This window comes from Agelaius phoeniceus, chromosome 5 (genome assembly GCF_051311805.1).
Source record: "Agelaius phoeniceus isolate bAgePho1 chromosome 5, bAgePho1.hap1, whole genome shotgun sequence".
Classification (NCBI taxonomy): Eukaryota; Metazoa; Chordata; class Aves; order Passeriformes; family Icteridae; genus Agelaius; species Agelaius phoeniceus.
Genome location: NC_135269.1, coordinates 31,183,408 through 31,209,077, shown reverse-complemented (window position 1 = coordinate 31,209,077; position 25,670 = coordinate 31,183,408). Strand labels below are relative to the sequence as shown.

The 25,670-nt window shown below is 38.3% G+C and overlaps 2 protein-coding genes across 2 annotated transcripts in view; both read right to left on the bottom strand.

The window, feature by feature from the left end:
* POC1B (POC1 centriolar protein B) overlaps nucleotides 1-24,792 on the bottom strand; it is a 46,789-nt gene extending 21,997 nt beyond the window's left edge. Inside the window, 10 exon segments of the mRNA XM_054631738.2 lie at nucleotides 7,396-7,548; nucleotides 10,491-10,559; nucleotides 11,312-11,445; nucleotides 11,808-11,923; nucleotides 12,797-12,904; nucleotides 14,115-14,294; nucleotides 15,072-15,243; nucleotides 24,356-24,440; nucleotides 24,680-24,708; nucleotides 24,711-24,792. Of these exon segments, the coding sequence (XP_054487713.2) occupies nucleotides 7,396-7,548; nucleotides 10,491-10,559; nucleotides 11,312-11,445; nucleotides 11,808-11,923; nucleotides 12,797-12,904; nucleotides 14,115-14,294; nucleotides 15,072-15,243; nucleotides 24,356-24,440; nucleotides 24,680-24,708; nucleotides 24,711-24,792 (1,128 nt within the window).
* Nucleotides 19,266-24,345, bottom strand: GALNT4 (polypeptide N-acetylgalactosaminyltransferase 4). Its single transcript, XM_054631737.2, has one exon. The coding sequence runs from the start codon at nucleotides 23,864-23,866 to the stop codon at nucleotides 22,115-22,117; it is 1,752 nt and encodes a 583-aa protein (XP_054487712.2). The 5' UTR covers nucleotides 23,867-24,345; the 3' UTR covers nucleotides 19,266-22,114.
* Nucleotides 24,793-25,670: the final 878 nt, after the last annotated feature.

Genomic DNA, 25,670 nt, shown 5'->3' with positions numbered 1-25,670 from the left:
CTAGATCAATTGGTTCCCAATCCCTATTCAAGTTCCTTAAATCATCCATTACTAACAGACTGTCAATATGCTTACTTCTTCTGTACCAACTCTGATTGCCAAAATAACTTTGAAAGCACTTCTGTGGAAAACAGGTAGTAGGTAACACTGAAATCTGTGATAAGGTAACAGATCAAAGACAAAAGATGTTGCTCCTGAAACCACAGGAAAAAGTGCTTTATACTGGGACAAATTCAGAGGCTGATTGATCAGAAAGAATGATAGATGACAGAAATGTCATCACAGTACCTGCAATTTTGCTCTTAATATCACAGTTACTACTGGCTTTTTTTGGCCATAGGAGTTAATCTATAAATTTAGCAATATTTTGCTAATGTCCTTTCCTGAGAGTGAAGCATTAGGAAATCAGAGAATACGGAATTTGAGAAAGCTGCTTTTATCTTATGGTTTCACCTAAGGGATCAGAATAACATCCCTATAAGAAATCTGTGTGCATATTATCCCTATCACTATATTACCCAGGTGTATCACAGCCTAAGATGTTTGCCTTCTCAGAATGATGCATGGAAGTACTATTCTTAATATTTTATGAACTGGCAAAATTTACAGAAAGACTAGAAGACTTTCAAATCACCAAGAAGTCTGATGTAATATCATCAGTAATCCAGAGACAGTATTAATCCAAACCACCTTATTGAAAGCAGAAGAAAAATCCCAGAACCCCCAAAGCTCACACTTGCCTAGTGACAAGATTAAGTTTGGTCACTGGAAGTTTCTTAGCTACCAGGGTCATTTTACTTTGACTTCTCAAGAGGAAGATCCTACTATTTCACCTGAAGACTGTCAAAACTCTGGCTCAGCCAGAGGGGCTGTCTCAGTAACTGCTTCAGTGCTATTTCCAAAAGGAAAAATCCCTGATGTCCATACATTGATATAAAGACCTTTAGGTCAGAGACATGTTTGTTAAGTAGCTAGAATACAATCTGGAATTAATAGTCAGGGAAGGAGGGTAGCAACACCTTGTACTGCCTGAAGACTTTTCATTCAGTTTATTTAGATTTACATAACTTAAATGCAGAAATTTAGGTTAAAATTAATAGAAGTAAGATCTCCCTCAGTAAATACAAGTTAAAGAAGATGGACAAAGTTTACTAGCAAGTAAGAAGGTAAAGAAACATTCAAAAACAGATATTACCTGATTATTCAAAGTGAAAATGATTCTTACAGTTTGCAGCACTTACAAATCAGAGATGATGAACCATTCTTAAGGTGAGATCTTAACACTGTTTTTAAGCTTGTTCACTTCTCTGAGTAGCAGTGCTTAGCTCTTTCTTTTATTCAGTTTCAACAAGCCATTCATCATCTGTGATCTTTTTTTTCTGTCTTCTGATTACAGGTGCATCAGTCAAGAATAAGCAGGGACTCAGGGACAATCAAGAAAACCCATTCAGCTACATGGTCATCACAGCTGAACACTTAAAATTCTCTCTCATTTGTAGATATTAGGATCAAGCCTTGTTTTCTTTCAGTTTTGTCAAATAGAATTGGAGGAAAGAAAGGGAAAGAGGAGAACCAAAGCCAGGTAACACGGTCTATGTAATAACATCTATTTAGCTGAAAATTCTACCATTTTAACTGGACTTCTCCTTTAGAATCTTCTCTGCAGAAACATGATTAATCAAAACCTCCTCTGCATACAGTATTGCTTACCACTTTTTCAGTGTTAAGGTGAGCAGGAGAGGAAGTGCAAATTTTACTGTTTTGCCTCTGTACATATCATATCTATTGAGATTACACAGCCAACTGTCCACAGAGTTTCCATTTGTTCAATGCCCAGGATAATCAGGGTCAGTTGCTTCTGACATTGTCAGCCCTACAATAGATATAATTAATGCATTATCCAAGTGCCAATCATACTAGGGACAGGTAAGACAAAAGTCATTTTCTGACATGCATAATTTGGGCACTGAAGAGAGGACAATGCATCTGCAGGATTCTTCAGAAGGGGGACAATAGATGCCTACTACCTATCAGTACTCTAATGTGGAGGAACTACTGCAGTATTATCACTAATAGCTCTTGAAACATCTTCTTTGAGATAGTATCTCTTTGTTGCATACATGGAGATATTGCAGAATGAGTTAAATTCTTGATACTGGTTGGTAAATAAATATATGGTATTATTAAGTTTTAAAAAATGCTCTTTTTGTAGAAATGTCACATCCTGAAGCTAGAATCAAAGTTCCTCTGATTATGCTTCTGCTTATTGCTTTACCAGTGATAAGGGGAGGATGAAGACCACTATAAACACTGACTGGAGGTGGAGGAACTGTCATAAGCCATACTAAAATAATCAATATAAAATTATTAAGCAACTAGTTTGAAATAGCATCTAAAAGGTGTTTAAAAATGCACAAAAATATAAAGGCTGTATCAAAGTCCTTCACACAAATACTAGTGTTTAATATTGCACTAAAAATGAATGAGGTAATGGAATGAAGCTAAAAGTAAAAGTTTCAAATTACTTGACATTCCCTGAAAAGGTGAAGTGGTTACCTGTAAAATAATCTTACCAAGGGAAATCTTCAAGGTAAGTCTTTGAAAAGACTTAACTTTAAGAAACAAAACAGAAAAACCAGAGCACTAAAATGCAAGGTAGGGAGTACTGTCACATGTTACAGGTTTTCAAAAACACTCCTTTCAAAGCCTTGCTTTAATTACCTGATATATAATAAACTGATATATACATATTTTCAGTATCATCTTTTAACATGATGCAGTTATCACATTTTTATCCATAATAAAAAAAAATATATTTGAAAGGAAGGTTTCTACAGAATCTCTCATGAATTAGAAAAATTCAAAGAGGAAGTTTTAAATTACTCACAAAGTATTTCTTAGGAAAGTGATTTGTGAAATAGTCTCTCCAAACACATTAAGAGAAAATTAGCTTTCAATTTGACTAAACACTGTTCTTTGTTCTAGACTGGGGCCCTCAAGCAAGCTATATAATCTTCTTTCTACTGCCATCTAGTGTATATTTGAATTTCCTTCATCTGAGAAAATATTTACAACTGAAAATACACTGAAACTTTTAAGATTAAATTAAATCAATAAAAGCTCTTTCTGCACAAGAGATAAACTCTATGCACCTTAATGTGTTCAAACCTCAAAGCTGTTTTGAAAGAAATTAATTTATTTTAAAGAAGTCTTTAGCAAATGAAAGGTCAATTACATACAAACATGGCAAATTCAGAGATACAATTCTCACCAAGTGGAATGTAGTTTTTAGTATACTTCACTAAAATTGCATAACCAATTAAACTACTATTTTCAAATAACTCCACAAGGTCCTTATGTTAAACAGAGACAACAACAGGGATTTATCTCAGCTAAATTTAGACATACTGCTAGACACCTGAATTTGAGCTGGTAATCACCTAAGATTATCTCTGTGACCAACAGAAAAAAAAATAGGTGCCTTTAAAGAACAAATAAGTTATTTACATTTCCAAGTTGTCTGAAAAACTGAAATTAACATAAGCATTAAAACTCTCCTTACTTGAATATTCAAGAATCACATTGATGAGTGCAGTTGGGGGACAATTATAAAGTTTTACAACTCAAGAACATGAAATTCAACACTGCTTTAAAATTCAGGCAACTGCTGGGCTGAGAAGACACAACTAATGATTTTCTTGTAAAAGTTAATTATGCCTCAAAAATAGGTAGGTAGAGAGAAAATAAAATAGGGAAGGTATCTGAAATTCTACTGGTTCAATGTTTAGCTTTGAAGAGTGAATAAGAAAAAGTAATCAGAAAAGGCAAAATACACTCAAGCTTCATCTTTCTGTTACTATCCTGAAGGCAAAACACCAGATGATACCTGCAATTCCTTATGCCCTTGTGCCAGCTGCTTTATTCAAAACAGCATTTCCAACAGGTGATGTGTGAAAACATTGCAACTGTGCCTCTGATCCCAGCTGAATAAATTCTGAGCCAGCTCCATTTCTGTGTATACTATTCCCCCAGAATATAGTTCTGGAATTACAAGGACTTTGTCACACTGAGACAAGCAGGGATAGAGAAGCAATAGCTAACCAAAAGCAGTAAAAAAAAAAAAAAAAAAAAAGAAAAAAGAAAAAAGGGAAGGTGTGAAACATTAGGAATTTTTAAAAATAGGGGGCAAATTACTTTCCTCTTGAGTTCTGCCTGCACATCCGTTTAACTTTTTGTGTTCTAACACCTTTAATTTTATCCTAAGGCAATCCCTCTTCAGTCCTGTTGTAGAGGTGACTAAACCAGCTGAGCATAACTCAAGGCAATGTATTACACCACATCTCAAGCATTTAGATGACATTGTAGTGGCTTGTAGCAAACCTTAAGCAGTCATTGATAGTTTGAAAAATCCCATCTCCAAACTGCCTCCTCTGCCTGCCTGTAACTCTTGTTTATGTTACCAGGTCTCTTACTTGTTACTTCTGTTTAGTTAAGATGAATTATCTTACTCTGTTCACATAGAAATAGGATGAGAAAGGAAGAAAATAAGGAAGAAAGGAAGACAGGAAGAAAGAAAGCAGTTCTGCATATGATCTGAGGTGTAGATGAGATAATAGGAAAAAATTGTCATTACAACTGCTATGCTCTAGTGGAATAGATCACACAGAGAGATAGGGGAATCTCCAAACCTCTTCAAGACCCCCTAACCAGACACAGCTGAACTGATGTACCACTGGTAGGAAGAACAGATCATCTCCAGAAGCTCCCTCTGACATGCCTGTGATTCCTTTCCCTTATATATTAGAAACATGATGAACCATTGAAAGATGAGGGTAGGATTGCAGTGGAACAGCCTAATGCTAGAATTCTCTGTATTGCCTCTGGCTTAGAAAGAGGTTGGCATGTAAAAAAAATATTTTAACTGAAGAAGGACAAAAATACTTTTTTTGTCCTTTTCTTTTTTTGTACTTTTTTTTTCTTTTTCTTTTTTTTTTTCCAGATTACAGAGCAGTGGGCCTAGACATTTCGCTTTTTCTCAGTTAGAAGAGGAAATAGTTAAGAAGATGGAGCACTGGAAAATTTCAAGCACAGTGCTACCTAAGAATTAGTGCATGCTAATGAAAGCATGTTACTGCTGGTAGTAAGCTGATATCAGTTTTGTCTGTATAAATCATGGTTTTGTCCAGTTGGTGAGGTCTATTCTTCCTGATCACAACAAAAATCCCACAATTTTTGTTGAGACAGATAGGAGGAACCATAAAAACAAGAAAAGACAAATGGAGTGAGAAAATGTGGTAATTTCACCTTAACACCATCTCAATTATTATACCGTTACATTAATTCCAAAAATTAGCTGAAAAGCAATTCTAATCACTATCACTCTATTATTTAATTTACAATATGAAAATATATTATATTATAATAATGAGTTTTGTTGAAACTGCCCGACACTGTCTCAAAGAATATAACATACTTGATATTTACCTGAGAGAAAGATATTCTAGTGACAATATAATGTTAATAGAAAACTAAATACAGCGACTCTCACTAAAATCCTGAAATCAGGCCAGAAAATATAACACAGAGTCCAAAACTTTGCTATGACAAAGCCATAGAGCTCTTTCACTACTATGGAGTAGCCCAGGAGCCTATCAGCTGTTACAAATGCTGCAGCCATTAATAAATGCAAACATAAAGCTAAGTTAACTCTGTCAAAGCTAACTAATAAATAATTTCTTGACATTCAGCTACTGAATTTCCTTGATGAGCCTTTTCAGTACTGATAATGAGGCTTCCTAGCCTTAGTTTAACTTCAGCCTGAACTCATTAATGCTTTTCCAGAGCTTCTTAATTACCCAAGACCCAGAACAAGAAAAAAAAAATTGAAAAATTCATTTAGAGTATATTCACATCTTTACCAGGCATGTAAACATCAGAGAGGTCTGGAAATGTTGACCTGAAAAGAAGACAATGGACCCCTGCAGCTATAAGCCATTGTGTTTGTTTAGTACATGTTATAACTGAGTGCAATTTGAATGGTCTCAAAGCAAAATGTTGCTCCAGCAAGACTGGCTTGAACCTGCTGGCTAATGCTGTGATTGAGTTTGTTCTGGCATTGACCAGCTATACTGAAGGCTGGTACCAGTAAACTGAATGAACTTCATTTACCTTACAACAAATATGAAAGTCCAGCACGGAAGTTTGTTTATGAAGTTTGTTCATTAATGAAGCTTTTGGTCAGAACAGGATGCAGTCATCCTGTTGTGACCAAAATGCTAAGCATTAGAAAGCTACACATCCAACTTGGCAATAGAACCAGGCACAGAAGAAATCTTATTTTGTCAGAATTCTCTTCCTCCAGCAAATGTTCTCAATCTTTACACCACTCATTTGCATGTATTCATACTGCAAACACACCCACCCACCCAAAAAAAAGCTCAATATCCCCAAATATCAATGTTTTAAAACTCTGAGCAGGAAACAAATGCCATGGCAGCAGTATCTACATTTTCTATGTAGGCAACCAGGCAATGGTGAATTTCTATAGTACTCTGATAGCATATTACAGTAACCAGAAAGTTCTGATTGCTGTTCTAGATTTATTTCAGGTATGATTTTCAACACTAGAGGAACCTGGAGACTATCAAAAAAGAGAAGAAAATATAGGTAATCACCATGCAGAAGCCAGCCAGCTCTATCAGGGACTATGACAAATAAAGCATAAACAATGGCCTCATTGAAGGCATAGCACTGTTTACCTATTGGGCATAACTTTCAGATTATTTGACAAACACAAGATTTTTCCTAATACTGACACAGAACATTTGGCATTGCACTTTTATTCCCTGATTTCCAACACTTTCAGTGGATGCCAGTAGATAGTTTGACAGTAACTACTGTTCAAGAATGAAATATCAGGAAATAGTGCTGTAAAACACACTGCTAGCCTAGAAAGTCTTTTAGGTAGATATCAAGATATCTTCTCACAACACCTAAAAGTCTTGGAAAGAGGGACAGCTTGTGACAAGCAAGTACTTGACTTTCAGTAATATCAGCACATTGTCCTCCTTACAATGATGTATTTTGATAAGTATTGTAAAGCTCAAGATACCTACTGCAACACTTGCAGAGTTATTTCAGAAACCAGATTATCAGGTATGTTTTGCTTGAATGAGATGTATAGACACAGAAGCAGCATGAAAGTAATTTCAGCTTAAACTTGCCAGCATCAGCTTACCTAATAGCCCTAATGAGGATTCATAAATTATGGTTGCTTCAAAAGTATTACACATAACAATAAAAAGCTCCCTGATACACATAAAACATATATAACTATAAATGTCAGTGTTAACAGAAGCTTCTTGTTTCCTATATTAGACAATTTATTGCACTCACCTCAATTGATGTAATTTTTTCATCATGGAAATGACATGACCTTGGGTAAACATCAAGAAGATGAGGAGGATCATCAATATGTGTTCTTCTAAAATTGTGTTCAAGAACTTCTTCATAATCCAAAGTGTCAAAGTTGGTTTTCCATAGTAACACCTATAAGAAATCTTCATATCAGTAACTACTTGAAGGCTATTCAGTGCTCAAAACCTAACTATTCAGTAAAGTCTGCTATTACTAGTAGATAACTGCATCATAACAATACTGCAGTGATGTCTTAGTCTGATGTCTACTGCAACACAGACACTTCCCCAGAGTATCTTTACTTCAAATCTAAAAGATGTGGTTCAATCTATTCAAAAAGTAACCCCTAAAACACATCTATAATCACAAACTGTCCCACTGAACTGTCCCAAGTTACTTTTCTGCCAGATTAAGGGATCATATACTGTTGAATTTCTGCCCCCTATAAAGGCTTGCAGGTCTAACAAGAAAGTTTGAAGGAATAAGAGAAATGAGAGAGTTCCACAGAACTCTAAAACACCTGGTTTCCAGGGTTTTAGCAACAGGAATCTCTTTTCTGAACTTTGTCTCATTATGTTCTAGTTAGAAACCATATATGAAGTCACACATATATGACCAAATGCAGAAGGTCATGGGACACAGAGGTAGTCCAAAGGTATTCTATCCAGTCTTATGAATATTCCACATAGGCTACTACTTTTCAAACAAATAGGTATAACTTTGCTCTTTCACATAAAAGGTCTTATGTTTTCCATGGCAACAGGTTAATGAAATAAATTGCAATGTGCACATACAGCCAAAAATGTGAGGAACATGACAGAACACTACACTTTGAGATCTTCTTTGTTTGAGGAAAGAAGGAAATAGAAAGAAACAAAAGTATCCAGTGTTTGTTTCAAATATTTAACCTGCATCTGAACAACCCTGTCAGCTGGTTCTGCACCAACCAGAAACTTGATACAAGAAGCAGAGATACTGGTTTTCCTTCTTTGATGGAAAGGTATGGAAGGATTTGTTGATTGAAAACATCTTGAAATAATATATGTACGAAGGAAGCAGTCTTCCATAAACTTAAGAGTGTATCAGCTGCCTCCAGTGCATGCTGTGAACAGACCATATACTTTGGGTATTGCATGAGGGGTATAAGATGATGCTTCTATGGCCAACCTCTGCTCATAAGCATGACATTGCCAGCAGAACTTTCCCAACAAATGCACCCTACAATTACAGTAAACCAATAATCACAGTGAATTGAGAACTCCTCCTGGCACACCTGGAAGAAGGCTGTGGACAGGTCAGCAAAATGGGATGTTTAAGAAGTATGTGTGTATACACCAAAAGAAAATAGACACAGAATGAAGTTCTTATGTTTACTATAGATAAAGATATACACCTTGGTAGTTACCCAACAGTGGTTAGCACATTTTAAAACTTAGAAAAGTGAAAGCTGCAGCAAAGTAAGTACTCCTCTCCCACCGAAATTTTCTTAAAACAAAGGGAAAAACTTCAACAAACACAGGAAGGCCCGTTTTTAAGGTATTGAAAGTTATTAGATCTGCTATGACTACTTTTTAATTCAACATTTAATTCAACATTTCATCAGTGTTTCCTGATGAAACTGGATCTTCCCTCTCATATATTCACCATGAACCCACTATATCAAACTGCTGAGGACTAGAAGACGTGAATTTTTACCTACTTTTTCCATGCTCTCATGCCCCAGCTTTACAACAGAAAATCAGGGCAGGAAAAAGGCAATGACATGACTGCACTGAACACACATGCCATTCAGGGGGCCCCAAGTTCAAAGAACTTTGAAGTAAGACAGGCATTACCAGGGTGTGGGAGGCTGTGTTAGGCTTAATACTCTAAGTCTTTGCCTTCATCAGAGCTTCTCAGATTAATCTTCTGTCATGTGAACACAGGCACTTTTGCTCCTCTCAAGTATAATGTACCAACAGTCATAAAACTCAGAATACTCATGGAAGGTAAGCTCAACAATTCAGAATTACATAGGACTAAGCTGCATTTTGGGACTTAAAATCTTATTTAGAACTTCAGTATGGAAAATCAAAGATCATACTAGTGAGTCAAGAAATAAATATCTTTCCCCCATTCTCAGTTGGTTTGTGGGTTTTTTTCCCTGCTTGTAAAATTAATATTGGATGTTTGATAACATTTTCACTTTTCCAATAACTTCAAGTCTTGGCAGTACATTTTACTTAATATTTTCTGATAGAAAGCAATTTTTTTTATCTCCCAAGACCATCTCTGCTACTAGCTGAAATTTATTTCAAACTCCACAAAACAGAATATAGCCATGAATTATGGTAAACTCAAAAAATCTTAATTTCAACAGCATAGCTTTTTATATCTACATTGAGCTTTTAGCTTTTTGTAACAGGAAAACATGAAAAAGACAACTAAGAAACATTTCAGACTGAAAATTTAAATATTGTGCTACAAAATTTCTTTCTTTTTGGAAACTTTATAGACCTGATAGAGATGATTCCAAGGTTGATAGTATGTGTTCTTAATTATGAAATTTATTACAGAACATAGAGATTAATTATAAGACTTACTGTTTAACTTTTTTTTTTAATGCTCAAATGACTCTTCTTTCCTTTATAAAATCCAGTACTTTACTGTTTCACCAAAGTAAATTAGTAAAGGTAACACAAGAGGTTTTTTTCCCCAATTCTAGCCAAAGTTTTCCCAGTAATACAACTTAATACCTACAATTACAGAGTCAGGACTTTAAAAGCAGTGAAAACCTAACAAAGCAGGTTCCACTTAATAGTAATTGCAATATAACTACTTCATTGACACCGAATTGCAACACTTTAAGTATTCTTAGTCAAAAACCACTAAATATTTTTAGCCATACTATTAAAATATGTAAAATAGACATGGTTAGTCTTCTCCTCATCATAATATCCAACAGAAAGTCTATATAACACACAAGTAGCCAGAATGCATGAGAGTAATTAGCAAGTTATTGTGACATACTATATTTAACTCCCATCCACTGTAACAAACTAAGACATTTCATTTAAGGAGACAATACCACAAACCTGAGCATCCACTCCACCTGAGGCAAAATTTTCACCACCTTTTGAAAAAGCCACACAAAGTACAGGTCCCTGGAAAAAAAAATAGCATAGAGTAAAATTAGGCTATTACTGTAATCATGATATTTTAGTCCAGAGAAACCACCAATGCCATTACCTAATGTAATAGATTTTTCAATTTTAATAAAATGAGGAACAATTTTTACTGTATTGAAATTTCTGCAAAACTTGATTGAAAAGTTAATATTGCACATTTTCATAAGATGCTACATTACAACTACAACAATCTATACTAGGAAAATAGTGGCATTATCCTTAGATTTTATACTTCATCTTTGCAATGAAAAATTACAAAATATATATTATATTACTCAAGGCAATATGTTTGAATGATTTATTATCAAAAATAGGGTTTGTTTGGCATCAACAGGAAAAGGAGGAAATGCCTGCCATTCTTCACAAAAGTTATCTTCTGTAAGCTTCCCCCTCCTTAGAAAACACCGTTTCTCAATAAACAATAGGACTGAAGTGCCAAATAACATGATTTTGAAAATCAAGTGAATTATTAATGATTTTAAAACATGAGCTTTTACTTAACATCAAGTGTGTCATATTGACAGATAAAAAGCATGGTAACAGGTAAAAACTGATGCATTTCCTTAACCACTTTTGACAAGGTGCATTAACACAACACCTGGCTGTCCACTAAATTTCATCTGCAAGTTGCAAGATAAAAGACACAATGGCATAAATGTTACTTTCCCTCTGTAAAGATACTGAACAGCCTATTAAGATCTCCATTTAAAGAGGGTTATTGTGTATACCTTGTGTCCATGAAGAGTGTAAATAAGTCTTTCTCCTAAGAGGTCCAGAATCTTAAGGGTACCGTCAGAAGAAGCAGTGATGAGGTAGTTACCAGAAGGATGGAATGATATACAATTAACCCCTGCTCTGTGAACTGATTTACAGAAGACAATATTCAAAAGCTGTAGATATCTACTAAGAAGATATGTACACTTTATTTCTTTGCTCTTTTCTACTTCCCAAAGAACTACTACATTTAAGGAAAAAACAACAAAAGTGCTGAGGCACAGAAGACTTGTCAGAGCATTTGCTTAGTTCAGGTCTAAAAATTAAGGGAAGCAAAGAAATAAAAAGTATTCAGACTAGATTCTTGGTGTTGCTAGACTACAAAAAGATACTTACAACATGTCAATATGACTTGTTTGTCAACTTTCCCCAATAATACTCTTAATAAATCACATTTAATTGCAAAGAGTCCCATTGTAAAGAAAATAAAACAAACTACATTGTTTTTACCTTTGAAATGCTGCAGTAGCTTGTTCGTTCGAATATCCCATAGTTTCACTGTGTTATTGGAACCTGCAGAAGCTATACATGTTCCACTTGGGTTGAAATCAACAAAAGTTGGAAATCTAAATATAATTAATGAAAACAGATTTATAATGTGTTCCCACAGAAATATTTAGGTGCGTGTATATATATAAAGCCCACGATATTAACACTAAGCTGCCACAAACTTGTGTGGCATCTACATGTATGGAAACTCAAATAAGGCATTTCAAGGAACTGAAATAAGCATAAGAAAACAAGATGTACATAATAAATCATAATCTCACTTTTGTTGAAAACACAGTATAATTGATCCAAATCAAACCTTCACAATTTGTGCTAGAATACAAAGTTCCTGGAAGATAGTGCTGCAAAGAGTTTATAACAAATAAAATAATTTTGTCTAAGAACTGACAACACTTTGGACTTCAAAAAGGATGAAGGCAGCCATGAAATCAGCAAAGCATATATACAAGATAAATATTCCACTGAGTTGTTAACTAAAACTCTGGATCCAAGATGTTTAAGAAAACTGCATATAAGTAAAAGCAAGTATTTTTAAACTTAAATTAGGCAGATCACTGAAAGTGTTACTGAAAGTAACAAAATACTGTTTTCATCAACAGGTGGAAAAGTCTGCAAGCTTTCTTCTTGTTGAAGCATCCAATATCAAATAGCATTACCAAAATTGAGGGAAAACATGGAAACATTCCAAAATCCAAGAATAATCTTACTTCTGTTTGGATTATCTCTTGATTGCTGGAAAACAGCTGTATAAGTGCAGCCAGTTAACCTCTTTAGAAAAACATTATATGAATTATTTTAGTTGACATGGGTGGTAGAAGTCTGGTCTGTTTTCAGATTTAACATATATAGATGTTAATACCACAGAACATTAAATTAATGCCAGTAAAATTACACTATTACATTTCTCCTTTTTTTCTAGTAAAACTTACCCTTCATAATCTGAGAAGGTATTAATGCAAATTTTATTTCTTGTATCCCAGATTTTAATAGATTTGTCCTCACCACAAGATGCTATTATTCTTCCATCAGGTGAAAATCTGGAACACACAAGTGTACACATTACTTAAGAACTGATTCTGCCTATATTAGCATTAGAGACATAAGTAACAAAACACGAGAACCAAGGAAGCCTGCTTGAAATAAGGATGCATAGCATTTAAAGGACATTTGAATTTCTAGTATTTCTCATGGACTAATAAAACTGAAAAGAAAAGCTTCTTCCCTATTCCACTCTGGCCCATTTCATAAAGAACTACAATTAAAAACAGAGCCATAAGCAAGAGGAAGAGAGGGGGTTGAGGGGAAGGTATCAGCAACCTAAGGATGTCACTACAGATGACAAAGAGATTAGTAAAGAAAACTATAGGTAAAAAGACACAGAGGACACAGTAGAATCTTGTGTTCAATGTTAACCTATATTTATGTTCTCTGAGTTCTTTCTAAACTTACAAATAGTGGGCAAAGCATTCACAATTATTCCTAGACTAGCAGACCAGGTTTTTAAAGAGGAAAACTGACTTGTCCATAACTTCCTCAAGCATTATTATTTCACTTATTGAACAACTGCACAATGACACTGAAAAACTGTTCAAGAACTTTCACAAGTGATTTCCTAGAACCTTCCTTTTTCTTATATCAGGCCTCTCTTAGATGCAGATTTTCCATTAATATGGAGGAAAGGAAAAATTTTTTAAAAAGAAAGCAAACAATATTTTCTTGCCTTTGAGAAGCTGTCCTGTCTTTTAAAGAGTATGAATCCTAACTTGCAGTCCAAGGCCATTTCTTTTACCTTTTCCAATTATGTAAGCTTAACTCATCTGGATTCATGACCATTCTTTAATGCCACTATGATTCCAAGAATAGTTGAGAAAACCCCTACAACGCATAGATAAATCTAGACATGAGTGCCAGGAAATAAGTTAATACAACAAAAAACCAAACAAAACTGGAGAAAGACAGCACACTGACTAAAAATAAATACAGAAGACCCCATTTGTCCTTTAATGTAGTAGAATGAAGACAGCAACTGATTTAGTATGTACACATATTAACACAGAGCAAACTTTCATACTTCAGCTAGGTCTACACAAAACTTGTGCACATAAGATTCATTTATTAAAATTTAATAACTGGTGAGAGATCATTGCTTGTCATTCACAGACGTTTCTTCTCTTATTTCTACCCTGGGATATAAAATCCCCTTTGTTAGGAATTCTACTTTACCAAGAGAATAAAAACAACACTTACTTGGCACAGCAAACCCAACCAGTGTGTTGGAAGAGGGTAAACAAAAGGCGCTGATAGCAAACACTCCATATTTTTATTAATTTATCATTGGATGCTGAAACTACAGAGTAGCCATCGTGGGAGAAGCTCACACTCCGAACAGATGCTGTATGACCTTTCAGTACTGATGATTCTCCATGACTAAGGGGGGGAGCAAAGAAAAGGAAACAAAACCCCAAATACCAAGTCACAAATCACAGTTATATTAAAGAGCTTAAAACCCCATAAAACTCAGTGTTGGCATTTTTACAATCTTACTCAAATGAAAAAGCAGTATACAGAGGCCAAATCTTAATGGCACCATTATATTTTACTTATTTAAATATTATTAGAATAACATTCCTTTAGTTGCATTTAACATGACCAATTTTACAGAACAGTGAAATTAAGTAGCATCATTGGCCTTTAGTCTCATTAGCATTAGTATTAGTATTGGAAAGAGAATTTTTTTATATAGTAATCTATAAAACGCTTGAAAGTTCAAGTAACATCAGTCTAAGATCATACTGAATTACTCATAATTACTACTACTCAAGAACAGTCTTATAAAGCAAGTCTATTATTTTTTTTTCCAAAAAAACTACTGTTCTCTTCATCACTTGTCTCCCCAAAATGAAGTGCAGCCATGCAATCCTTATTAAAATATCATCTTTAAGCCAGAGAAATACTACAAAGCATAGTTCTACACACATGAAATTGTGACCTCTCAGTTGTTATATTTTTCTTTTGAAACTACAGAATATTCAGAAAAGAACAAAGTAATACAGTAAAGACCTGTGTTGCTTGTGGTCCCCAGTCTCTGTTTCTGTCAAAGCCCAGGCATGGGGGAAGGAAAAAGCAACTTTTTTGAGTAAAGCCTCGCATATTCACACTGCACAATAATGAAACACATATCCAGCATTGCTCAGTCATACTCACATGCAAGGAATCCACAGCCTGACAGTGTGATCCTGAGAAGCTGAAGCCAGCACCCGCCCATCTGGTGAGAACTCTACACTTGTCACCGCTTCCGCATGCCCTGAAAATCTGTAGGCGCTGCACTGTGTCCTCAGCTTCCACAATATGAGTAGCCTGTCCACAGAGCAGGTAACTGCAAGAAGTGAAAGACATTAGGAACCTGCTCACTGTTTGTATGAAAGTCAGAGCTAACGACTAAGGATTTGGATTTACCAGAGAACTTAATGGATATTACGGGAGGGAGGAGTTATTAGGCTTGAAGGGATACTTAGCCTAAGCAGAAGCCTGGTAGCAAGTAATGGCAACACCAGGCTTTCAGAAGGATGTCAGAAGACTGGGAGAAGTAAAGGATAATTCTTAACAGGTAGCTCTCTCACATACTAAGCCAACTGGCTTACAAGTACTTTGATGACACAGAGCAAAACGTTGAAAGCCAAACATCATGCACATGAGTATGAATCCAGATTTGGTTTTACCAAATCCTAAGAAAAACAGGCAAATTCTTCAGTAATCTCATTTTTATTCCTAAAAGACTAGCTTCTGCTAAAAGATGTGTGACCAGACTACCCCTATGCCCATATCAACAGGCCTGTTGTAGGATTGACGGGGGTAGCACGCTCAGGATGGACGGAGACGAGAGATCTCTGAAGCCAGGTCATGGAACTTGCGGTTTATTGCAAAGGGCCTGGGTGCAGGGCCCTGCTGGGAGCTGCCAGCTGCAGCTCGGAGCAGGCCCGAGAGAAGAGAGGGGTAGAGAGGATGAGAGTAAAAGGGGGTAAGAGAGTAAAAGAGGAGAGCTAAGAGACAAGAGGTAAGAGCATAGAAAGTAAGTGAAGTTCCCGTTACAATACAATGAATCATCTTCTGTGTTGAATATTCTGATTCTCACTAACCAATCTGATATAAAAATCCTATAGCATTTCCATACAGCCTATAAGAATCACTACATTACCACACTGTGCTACATTTTTGTCATGGTTTGACACTGGCACAATGCTAGCACTTCTATGAAGATACTTTTTTTCTGGTTTTTGCTGTGAGATGTGACTAGGAATAAGTAAAGTAGGCTCTTACTTAAGAAAGAAAACAAAACTTTATTAACTATATTACAACTATGGATAAAAAGGAACACACACAGGGAAAATTAAAACTTTACAAATACATTTCTTCTTCTCTTTACTACATTTCTAACACAATACATCTATTTTTTAAATTACTAACTTTTAGTCTAGAACTGCTTTTTAAACAATCAATTTTTAGTTCATCAAGAGGAGAGGAGTCTTTCTTGTACTATGGGCTTCTCTTGGAAACACAGCTGAAGCTTCGTGTGTTTCTGTGTCACTCGTGGCACTGCTTGGAGTACATCTGCAGTCGTGACTTCTTCTTTTCATGTTTAGTGCTTTTACTACTGAACACGGACTAGAGATGCTTTTAGGGTTGTCTTTTTTTAAGGATGCTCTGTCTCAATCTAAAAAAGGCACAGTCTCTTTTTTGGGACACTTGTCTTCACAATCTCTTTTGGGACACTTGTCTTTCTTATATTTTTTCACCTCCTGGGGCCGAGGGGCACCAACACTGAACTTTCTTGGTTCTGTGGCCATTGCCTCCCCCTAGAATGCAGTTTCTGTATCACAAGGAACATGGTTCTTTCTATGGCTGTACAAAATGAGTTTAGCAAAAGCTACTCTATCATCTTTTCTTACTAGGATTCTTCTTTACTCTTCTACTATTTCTCACTTGTTTAGACTTCTCTCACACTTGCACATTCTTTCTTCATCTTCTACTTTATTTTCTAGGAAAGGTCTATGTTCTGTAAAGTTTTCATTCTTTGAAAAGGGGTTAAAAGCTTTTACAAGCAGCTGGCTGCACTTTCTCTTTCTTCTCTTTCTCAGCTGTGCTGCTGGCACAGGCTTATGTTTATCTAGTTTTAAGGTTACAGTTTTAGGCAGCAACTCTCTTTCTCTCTTTTTCTGTGTTTCTCAGGAGGGGTGCCTGATGGCTTCTGGTGTTTTTCTTTCTTTCTTCTACCTTTCTACTCTTGGGGTCAGGCCTATCTCTCCTGGCCACATGGCTTTTCCCCTCCCCTTGCCTAGCTAGCAGCTGGGCCAGGGGAGAGACTTGAACTCTTTTTTGCCGGAAACTTTAAGAGGACCCTCCCAGGGGAGAGCTCTGCTTTTAACCCTGTGTTCTCAGTGGCGTGTCCAATGTCCTAATGGCCAGGTTAAATGCCAATATTAAAGCCTGAATATCCATTGGCCCAAAACACAGCATCCCAGAAAACACATTTCCTGTCAAACCACCACAATTTTAAATCCTAAAAACTACTCTTTGGACCCCTTCTGCCAAGCTGGCAGGGTTTGCTCGGACCCTTGGACCTGCCTGCAAGCAGAGGGTCTTGTTTCATCAAAAGGGGATTACCTTCAGCCAGCCACACCATTGCTTTCCCATTGTTCAGTAACTAAGGGATCTCAGAGCTTGCTTTCATTTCAATCTCACTTATAGTTTCCATATTCTCAAAATCTTTTGCCAGACAATCATATTTATAAGGCTTTCCTGTTTCATCTTCCCCAACAGCCTATATTTGACAAAGAAATACAGGTTATTTTCCCCCCACTTCAACTTTTCAAAACCCTGTTTTACAGCAGGGTTTTTCTAATTGTACTTGAAAGAATTTCTTTTTCCCTTTGATTCTGAAAAGTGATCTACAGTGGAGTAAAACTAAAAGGAAAAAATGAAACATAAGCTAAAATAGAATTTGAAGGCATAGGGCTGGAAATGTGAAACAGACAAGACTGATGGCTTCTAAAACAAATCATTGATGAACTACCAAATACTTGTAGCATCTTATGAACTGCATGAAGGCTGTGCAGTATCAGCTTTCAGTTCTAAAAACTGAGGGAAATATTCTTAGAAAGATGACAGCACCATTCATTCAGAGCATGGTTCCTTGTAGCTTGCTGTCTCATAGATGGGCTGTCCCAAGGTAAATGAGGCACAAGCAGTAATCTGAAGTTCTCCTTCCTGTGGGCCATCCGTGACCATCATCCTTATTTTTCCTCTGGACTCCCTGCCACATATGCAATACTTAAATATTGGATCAGAAACAACAAAAAAAGCACAGAAAGTCCAGAAGAAATTTTTCAGGATGCGCCATAGCACAAATAGGCCTGTTGCTCCTCAGAGAATGCATAACATAACCAGAACCATGTTTAGAGGTGAAAGACAATTTGCCCTTGCTATGATAAACTGAAAAATATAACTAAAATTTAGAAAACTGAAAATTCACAATGAGCTGACTTCAACATACAACTTACTCCAGTTTATAACCTGAGTGCCTTTTCTTCTTTAAACATCAATGCTTCTGTACACACCCACATACAGCAGACACATCACTGGATAATTTACTTTTCTGCTGATGAGTCATTACAGAACTGAACACCAAAAAATAGAGACTTGGCCTTATGCAAAGGCCAAGTTGAGAGATCTACAGCAAAGTGGTGTGTAAGCAGATACCTAAGCTTCACATATGCCATAAAAAAGATTTTATGGTATTTGCAATGAAACAAAGTTCAATTTATGAACTGTGACTATTGACAGCATACATTTTTATATATACGCACACAAATATATGAACACAAGTTGCTGTAATACAGAATTACCATTTCACTCTCATTTCCCACAATAGCAAAGTGGTGACTAAGAAAGTTGTGCAAAGATCAAACGAGACAAACTCAGGCCTTAACAGCTCGATGTACATCTCCCAAAATACTGAAACATCTCCAATATAATTAATCACTCAGTGCAAGAATTACAGGGCAGATGGAATACAGTGCAAATGATGGGTGTGTGAATATTCTAACCCTACCACTGCCAACAAACCCTCACACTTTACAGGAACCCTGCAGCTCTCAATGATACAGTACAACCTCACAATGCAAACCCATTTTGCAATGAATTGCAAGATTTCCTACTTGGAGAAAAAATATTATTAATTTAATCTCTGTCAAGCCAATCTGGAATTCTACGCACATTGGATAAAATATGAAGAACTTTTAATAACTCCCATAAATTCACGTTATTGGCAGTTTTTGTTGCATTCTGTATGCATGTACAAAAGAGGAAAAGAACAGAGAGGAATCAGCACACTAGCCGACATTTAATTTTCTGGATTTTATTTTTTCAAAAGAAATCCCAAAGCCCTCCACATTTATTCAGTGTAAAGTTTACATTCAATTTTTTTTAAGTCACTTAGAATCAGTAGTTTAAAATATGTACAAGCATTCACCAAATTTTCAAAGTCTAACAGAATAGAAAACTATTCAGATTTTCCAGAAATCTGTACATACTGAAAAATAATTGGATAGGAGTATTGAAATGGTAAGGTGTTTGTTTTTTCCTTCTTTCTTTCTCTCGCTCTAGTCCCTTCTCCTTTTATTCACATTTTTTATTCCCATTGGGAAGGTTTTAATTTTTTTTTTCTTTTGTTAGCGACAGCTAATTTAATTCAGTATTTTTTTTGTTCTCCCCAGTTTGTTTCTAAATAACTCCAAAAATAGAAAGGGAAGTCATGGGGAGGAGGAAGGGTTCAGATACATAGGGAGAATAACTTTTCAAACTCAGAGGCAGATTCACTTATAATTATTGCTTAAATAGATAAGGAACACTTTGAATGTCAGGTTTAACTTGAAGGTACTTCTTTATACAAAAAGTAGTTTTTGCCAAGTGTTAAAAAAATAACTGTATAAAATTTGCATAGTCTGTATTCATATCATTTAATTACTTTCACCTGAAGAAACATGCATTGCACACACTATTTATGACCTGCCACATAAGAGAACCTAGGCGTTTTCCCTGTCATTTCTATTGAATGTAACAGCCTACAGAAAAGCAGCCTACAGTTTTTGCAAAAGCACATACTTTATATAATTTATTGCCCCAGTACATAACGACTGGCTGCCTTTTAAAATTTGATAAATGGTTCGTAACTTGCAGGTACACAAAAGAATTCCTGCTGCAAAGTAGAATGCAATTTTTCAGGAATGCTTCCTTTATGTAGTAAAAACTTCCCTTTCTTTTTTTTTAACAAACAAAAAAAACACCAACAACAAAAATTCAACTTAGGGGAAAAAGGAAGATAAAAAAGGGAAAAAAAATCAAATTGCAAGTAACTGCCTAAAAATAAATTAAAGTCTTAAAAGAATCCACGCCACACAGTGGCAAGCATTTTTAGCATGACTCAATGCTGCATTCCAAGCTCCAAATTTTCTTCAGTTCATCTTCTATGTTAACCTGCTTCCACCCAAACCTCTCCAAGCTTTCAAGTCACTACAATTTAAGAATATGTTATAACTTACTTTATTTTTGGCAAAACTTCAACTATATCAAGTCTCACTTGTCCCTTTTCAACCCTTCCACCTACTAACACCTGTAGCAAATGTACATCCACTACATTCCTCAAGTATCCAGATAACTAATGCTCACTAGCTTAAGTTTCTACCTACCAGCCCCATGTAAAGACTTACTACACTATGGCTACTGAAGAACATTTATCACTTCAGTGAGAGTAATAAAAACAGCTGGAATGCCCAACACACTAAGAAAAGTGTTCAACTTAAATCTTACAAAACTAAAATACAGATACTAATGCAAGATTTTTCTTCAAGTACACAATATATCTATCACATCTACCATCTATAATCACTATCAAAACAGATTAGGGACACTAAGAGACACTATTCAAGAATCAGTATTCTTCAAAAACTCAGCATAACAGAAAAGACAAAACATTCTAAACAAGTAATTATTTGTATCACCAACAAATCTTAGTGTTCTCCTTTGTCTTCTCAATTCCCTTCATGTCAGAAGCTTCAGCTTCCCAGTCTTACCCAGGGTCTCCAGTGGTATTGTTTTGACTAGAAACAGGCAACTTATGCTGTATTATTTCAAAACTCTTGCTAGGGCTGACCCATGCCAGCTGTTGCCAAAACACAAAAAGCAAAACGAAACAGCCCAAATGTTCCTCTGTTACCTTTCTCTACCCTGCTGACAGACCAAATGAAAAAAAACCCAACAACAACAAAAAACCCAAATATGGCCTAGATCACATAACTTTTGTGTCCCTAAGATGTGGAGTTGAACATGGAAAAGCTTACACAGAAGCAATGTATACATTAAATATATAGCTGAGAAACAGCAGTAGCTAAGGCAATTTTGTGATTCCTTTCCTTCTCCACTGCCTTTAAACAAAATTCTTACTTGTAGCCATCCCTATTTCTTCCATTTCTGGTATCACCAGCATGTCCTTGGTTCCACTGCTACCAAGCTCTCCTCTAAATGCATGAGAGCTCCTGACTAAGCCCCATGGGGTAAGATTTTTACAATAGGTACAAGACTGCAAAGCAGTGCCAAAGCCCTTCTAGTAAATAAACTTCCTATTCTTCTGTAAAATATAGTACCTTTAACAGCATGTACATTCCCAGAAAAATGCAGACCATTACAAGGCTTGGATTCAACTTTCCACATTAATGTCCATTCAATCACATGCTACTGTAGCATTACTTAAGGTGTTAGATACATATTTTATAATGTATCTGTAACACAGTCAGCTAATACCACTGCAAGAACCTTAACTTTTACTTCTGTAAGTAAAAATTTTTTGTTTACATGGAACATTATCTCGCAGGATTATTGCATAATTTTAAGATTAAAAAAATGCCGCTTCAGTCCCCTCAGAAACCTTTGTTTTATAATCAAGACTGAGGAAAGTAATAATGAACCAAAATTTTACAAAAATAAAAGGCATTAGATGTTCTAATCCATGTTTTAGAAACTGAACCCCACTATTTACTTTTGCTTTCCATACAGTTCATCATAGTAGACAGTCTCTACACCACTACAGACAGATGTGAAAACATTTCAAGGTATTCAATCAAACACTGCTCTCTGCTCACATGTGTAAAAAGCTTGAAGATCACAGTCCCTCCGATTCATACTACCAGTAGTGATTATTTCTCAAATTTCCAAATCTGATTTTTATCTCCAGCACTACAAGTTCTCATTTGCACATCAGCGTGCCCCTCAGTCGTGCGATAAGCAGTAAGGCACTTCCCCGAATGAGGATGATAAATAGTCCCATCTTCTTTGAAGTGCCAGATAATAATTTCGGGGACAGGAGATCCATCTTTTGGGCAGCTCCTCATACCTATGAAGTCTTCACGCTCAGGGACTTCAGCACATAGCTCAGTTACAGAGTTAAATCTAATCTCCTGATTTGATGTATATTCAAAAAATTGGTTGCCTCCCTGACCATGACAGCCAAAGAGAGACAGGTGAGACCCGGTAGGATTATGCTCCTGTAAGACATAGTCAAGGCACTCTGAAGGTATTCCTGTGCTGCGGATAGCGCCGTGCCAGCCAGGACGATCTTCTGGTACATGCAACTCAGCAAATATGTTTTTTAAATACCAGTGAAAGCTCTTGCATTTCAAACGCTCCCTAAGAATCTTTCTTTCAGAAATGTCTCCATAGTTTTCTTTCCTTGCTGAAGGATTTCTGTTGTAAAAGTGATCTTTGAACTCATCCATCCACACCTCAGCAGCACGTGCCGTGTTCTGAAGGAAATTTGGTCTAGCATAGGGTGCACGCTTTGGAAACACGTGGCCCACATGGGAGCACGGATGAATTTCCAACATGCCTCCACACTGCCAAACCCTAAATGATAATTCTAAGTTCTCCCCTCCCCAAACATCCATTCCTGTATCATAGGTTCCCAGGTACTCAAAATACTTCTTGCTGACAGCAAACAAGCCACCAGCCATAGTTGGGGATCTGATGGGGTCGGTTTCCGACTTGCGCCTGAGACGTTCGTGTTTAGGCACCGAGTGCCACTGGAATGTCAGCCGCCAGTCAAAGCCCCCAATCATGGGCTCTGCCGTTTGCATGTAGTATTCAAATGTTTTCCAGTCAATGGTGTCAATGACAGGACAAACAATAACAGTCTCATTCTCAGCAATCCTCTCGAGCAGTGGTTCCAGCCAGCCGGAAACACATTCACAGTGACAATCTAGGAACGTGAGAACATCACCTGTAGCAAAGGTAGCGCCAATCAAGCGTGCACGAACCAATCCTTCTCGTTTGTTGGTTCTTATCAGGCGAACTCTTTTCAGACTGCTTATGTATTTTTCGAGTTCAGCCTTCAAATATATTTTATCACTCAGGTCATCCACCAGTATAATTTCTTTCAGAAGCACTGAAGGTGACGTTTCAAGAACACTATGTATCGTCCGCAGCAGTGTTGACCACGCTTCATTGTAGAAAGCAATTATAACAGATGTTGTGGGCAGTCTTCTGTAGTTGTAAGATTTAGTTTTACAACCACTCAGTCGATTATCTTCAATGTGCCGGTGGAGAGAAATTTTATCACTTAAATAAATATTTATTGCATACTTCTCAATCAGCTCTTCTTCCTGTTTCTGCTCCTCAGGACTCAGCTGGGGGCGAAAGGGTTTACCCCATTCTCCTGGAGCATAAGGATCGGGTGGGGGTTTGTCATAAACTGGACGAGCCAAATCGACAGCTTTTTCTGCTCCGTCAGAAAAGCGCCTCTCCCATTTCCCTTTAGTGATGCTCTTGCCGGCGAGGGAGGCACGGAAGGAAGAAACGGACAGCTCGACCACAAAGTAAGCGATCATTAAGAAGCCGAGGAACACGCAGCTTTTGCGGATCCACGTCCATCTTCTCGCCAGACGAATCCTCATCTTAAATAGTTAAAAGCAGCTCCTTGGCAGAGAGGGGTCCGTGAACTCCTGCCAGCTCTCCCCACGCCCCCAGGGAGGATGGGGCTGCAGGCACTCCCAGCCTCGGGCTCGGGACGCCGGCAGAGTTTGCAGCCAGCCCTCCGTGGTGAGCCCGGTAGATTCCAGGGGGACCGCGGGGGAGAGGGGCGGCAGCGGAGGCACGGAGCAGCCCCTGCCCCTCCGGCCTCGGCGCTCCCCTCACTTACTTCCTCCTCCTCCTCCTCTCTCTCCGCGGGACAAACCCCTCCTCCAGCCTTGTGGTTTGCTCAAAAAGTTGTCGCTTAAGGAAGGGGAAGAGACTCCTTAGCCCGCCCGAAGGCGCGGGAGCCCGCCCCGCCTCCGCGCCCGGACCTGCGCCCGGAACCGCCCGGCGGCTCCGGGGAGGGAAAGAGGGAGGAGGGAGCGGGCTGCCCCGCCCGGAAAGCAAACGGCGCCCGGCCCCGCACTCACCCAGCTCCGCCGCGTTCGCGTCGAAGGCGACGCCCGTCACCGCCGCCGTGTGGCCGCGGAAAGGCCGGATCAGGACGGGGTCCTCCTGGGGAGAGGGTGCGCAGCGTCAGCCTGCGGGCGGGGGCGGCCGCGCTCGCCCTCCCCCGCCCCTCAGGGGCCGCTAACGCCCCGCGCGCGGCAGAAGCCGCAGTCCCGGCGTCCGGAGCGTTTCCACCAGCGGGGGCGGCAGCCGCGGCCGGGCAGCTCTCGGCGCCGGGTGACACCGGCCGGCCGCGGCTCGCCTGCCCGCCGTCCTGGCTGCCGGGGCTGGGGCCGAGCCCTTACCAGCGGGGAGGCCATGGGCGGAGCGGGGGGAGCGGCCCGTGAGAGCCCCGCGCTCCGGGCGCGGCCTGCCGAGCCCCGGATTCATGCGCCGCGCCAAGAGCGCGGAGCCCCATCCGCCCATGCGCGGGCGCGCTGCGCGGGGCGGGGCCGCACCGCGGGCGCGGGGCGCCCTTAAAGCCGCAGCGCCCCCGCTTGCCCCGGCTCCGCGGGGAGGGAATGGGCAAAGTTAAACCTTCCGAGTCGGTCCGTGGTCGGGACACGGCGGCCTAGGGGTTGCGGGGGCTCTCGGAGCTCTCAGTGTGGGGCACGGTTCAGCGGAGCCACAGACATAGGTGGAACGCTCGGCTAGCGGAAGGTCTGGCCCATGTTACCTCGATTTTGTGACTTACAAATTCACGCAGGACAGTTGTGTTTAAAACCTCGGACTGATTTTGTATTAAGCTGCCTTAGGTAGTTTGGCCTCTTGTCTTCTTTTTCTTCCATTGTTTCTTATTGTGGTCGGACTTTCCAGGTTTCCAAATTGGCACTCGCATCTGTATCATACAGAGTGGTGTTTTAACAGACCTTTAATGCTCTAACAAACTACACCGACCTTAAACAAAAATTAAGAAAACCGCAATGCTGCAGCGTTGGTGATGGTAGTGCTGTGAATGTTTATTGTCTAGGCGAGGAAACCAACCTCGCCGGGAAAGTACCGCTCCCATAGCTCCGCTAGTAAAAGCATGGTTGACAGCAATTAGCAAAAGAATGGCTGTGGTGTCAAAGCTGTCATTCGATACGCCCGTGGCCAGTGTTCCTGAAGGAGTAACTCATACTGCAATTACCCTTCCTTTCTGTTTTAAATCCAGTCTGTTACTGGCTGTTCTGACATTAAACTTTTACATTTACAGAATCAGGTCAGTAATTAGGCCAACGTATAAGAATTGTTACTTATAGGACAGTTCCAAATTAATTGTGTTTAACCATGAAATACACGTTTAAAATAATAACT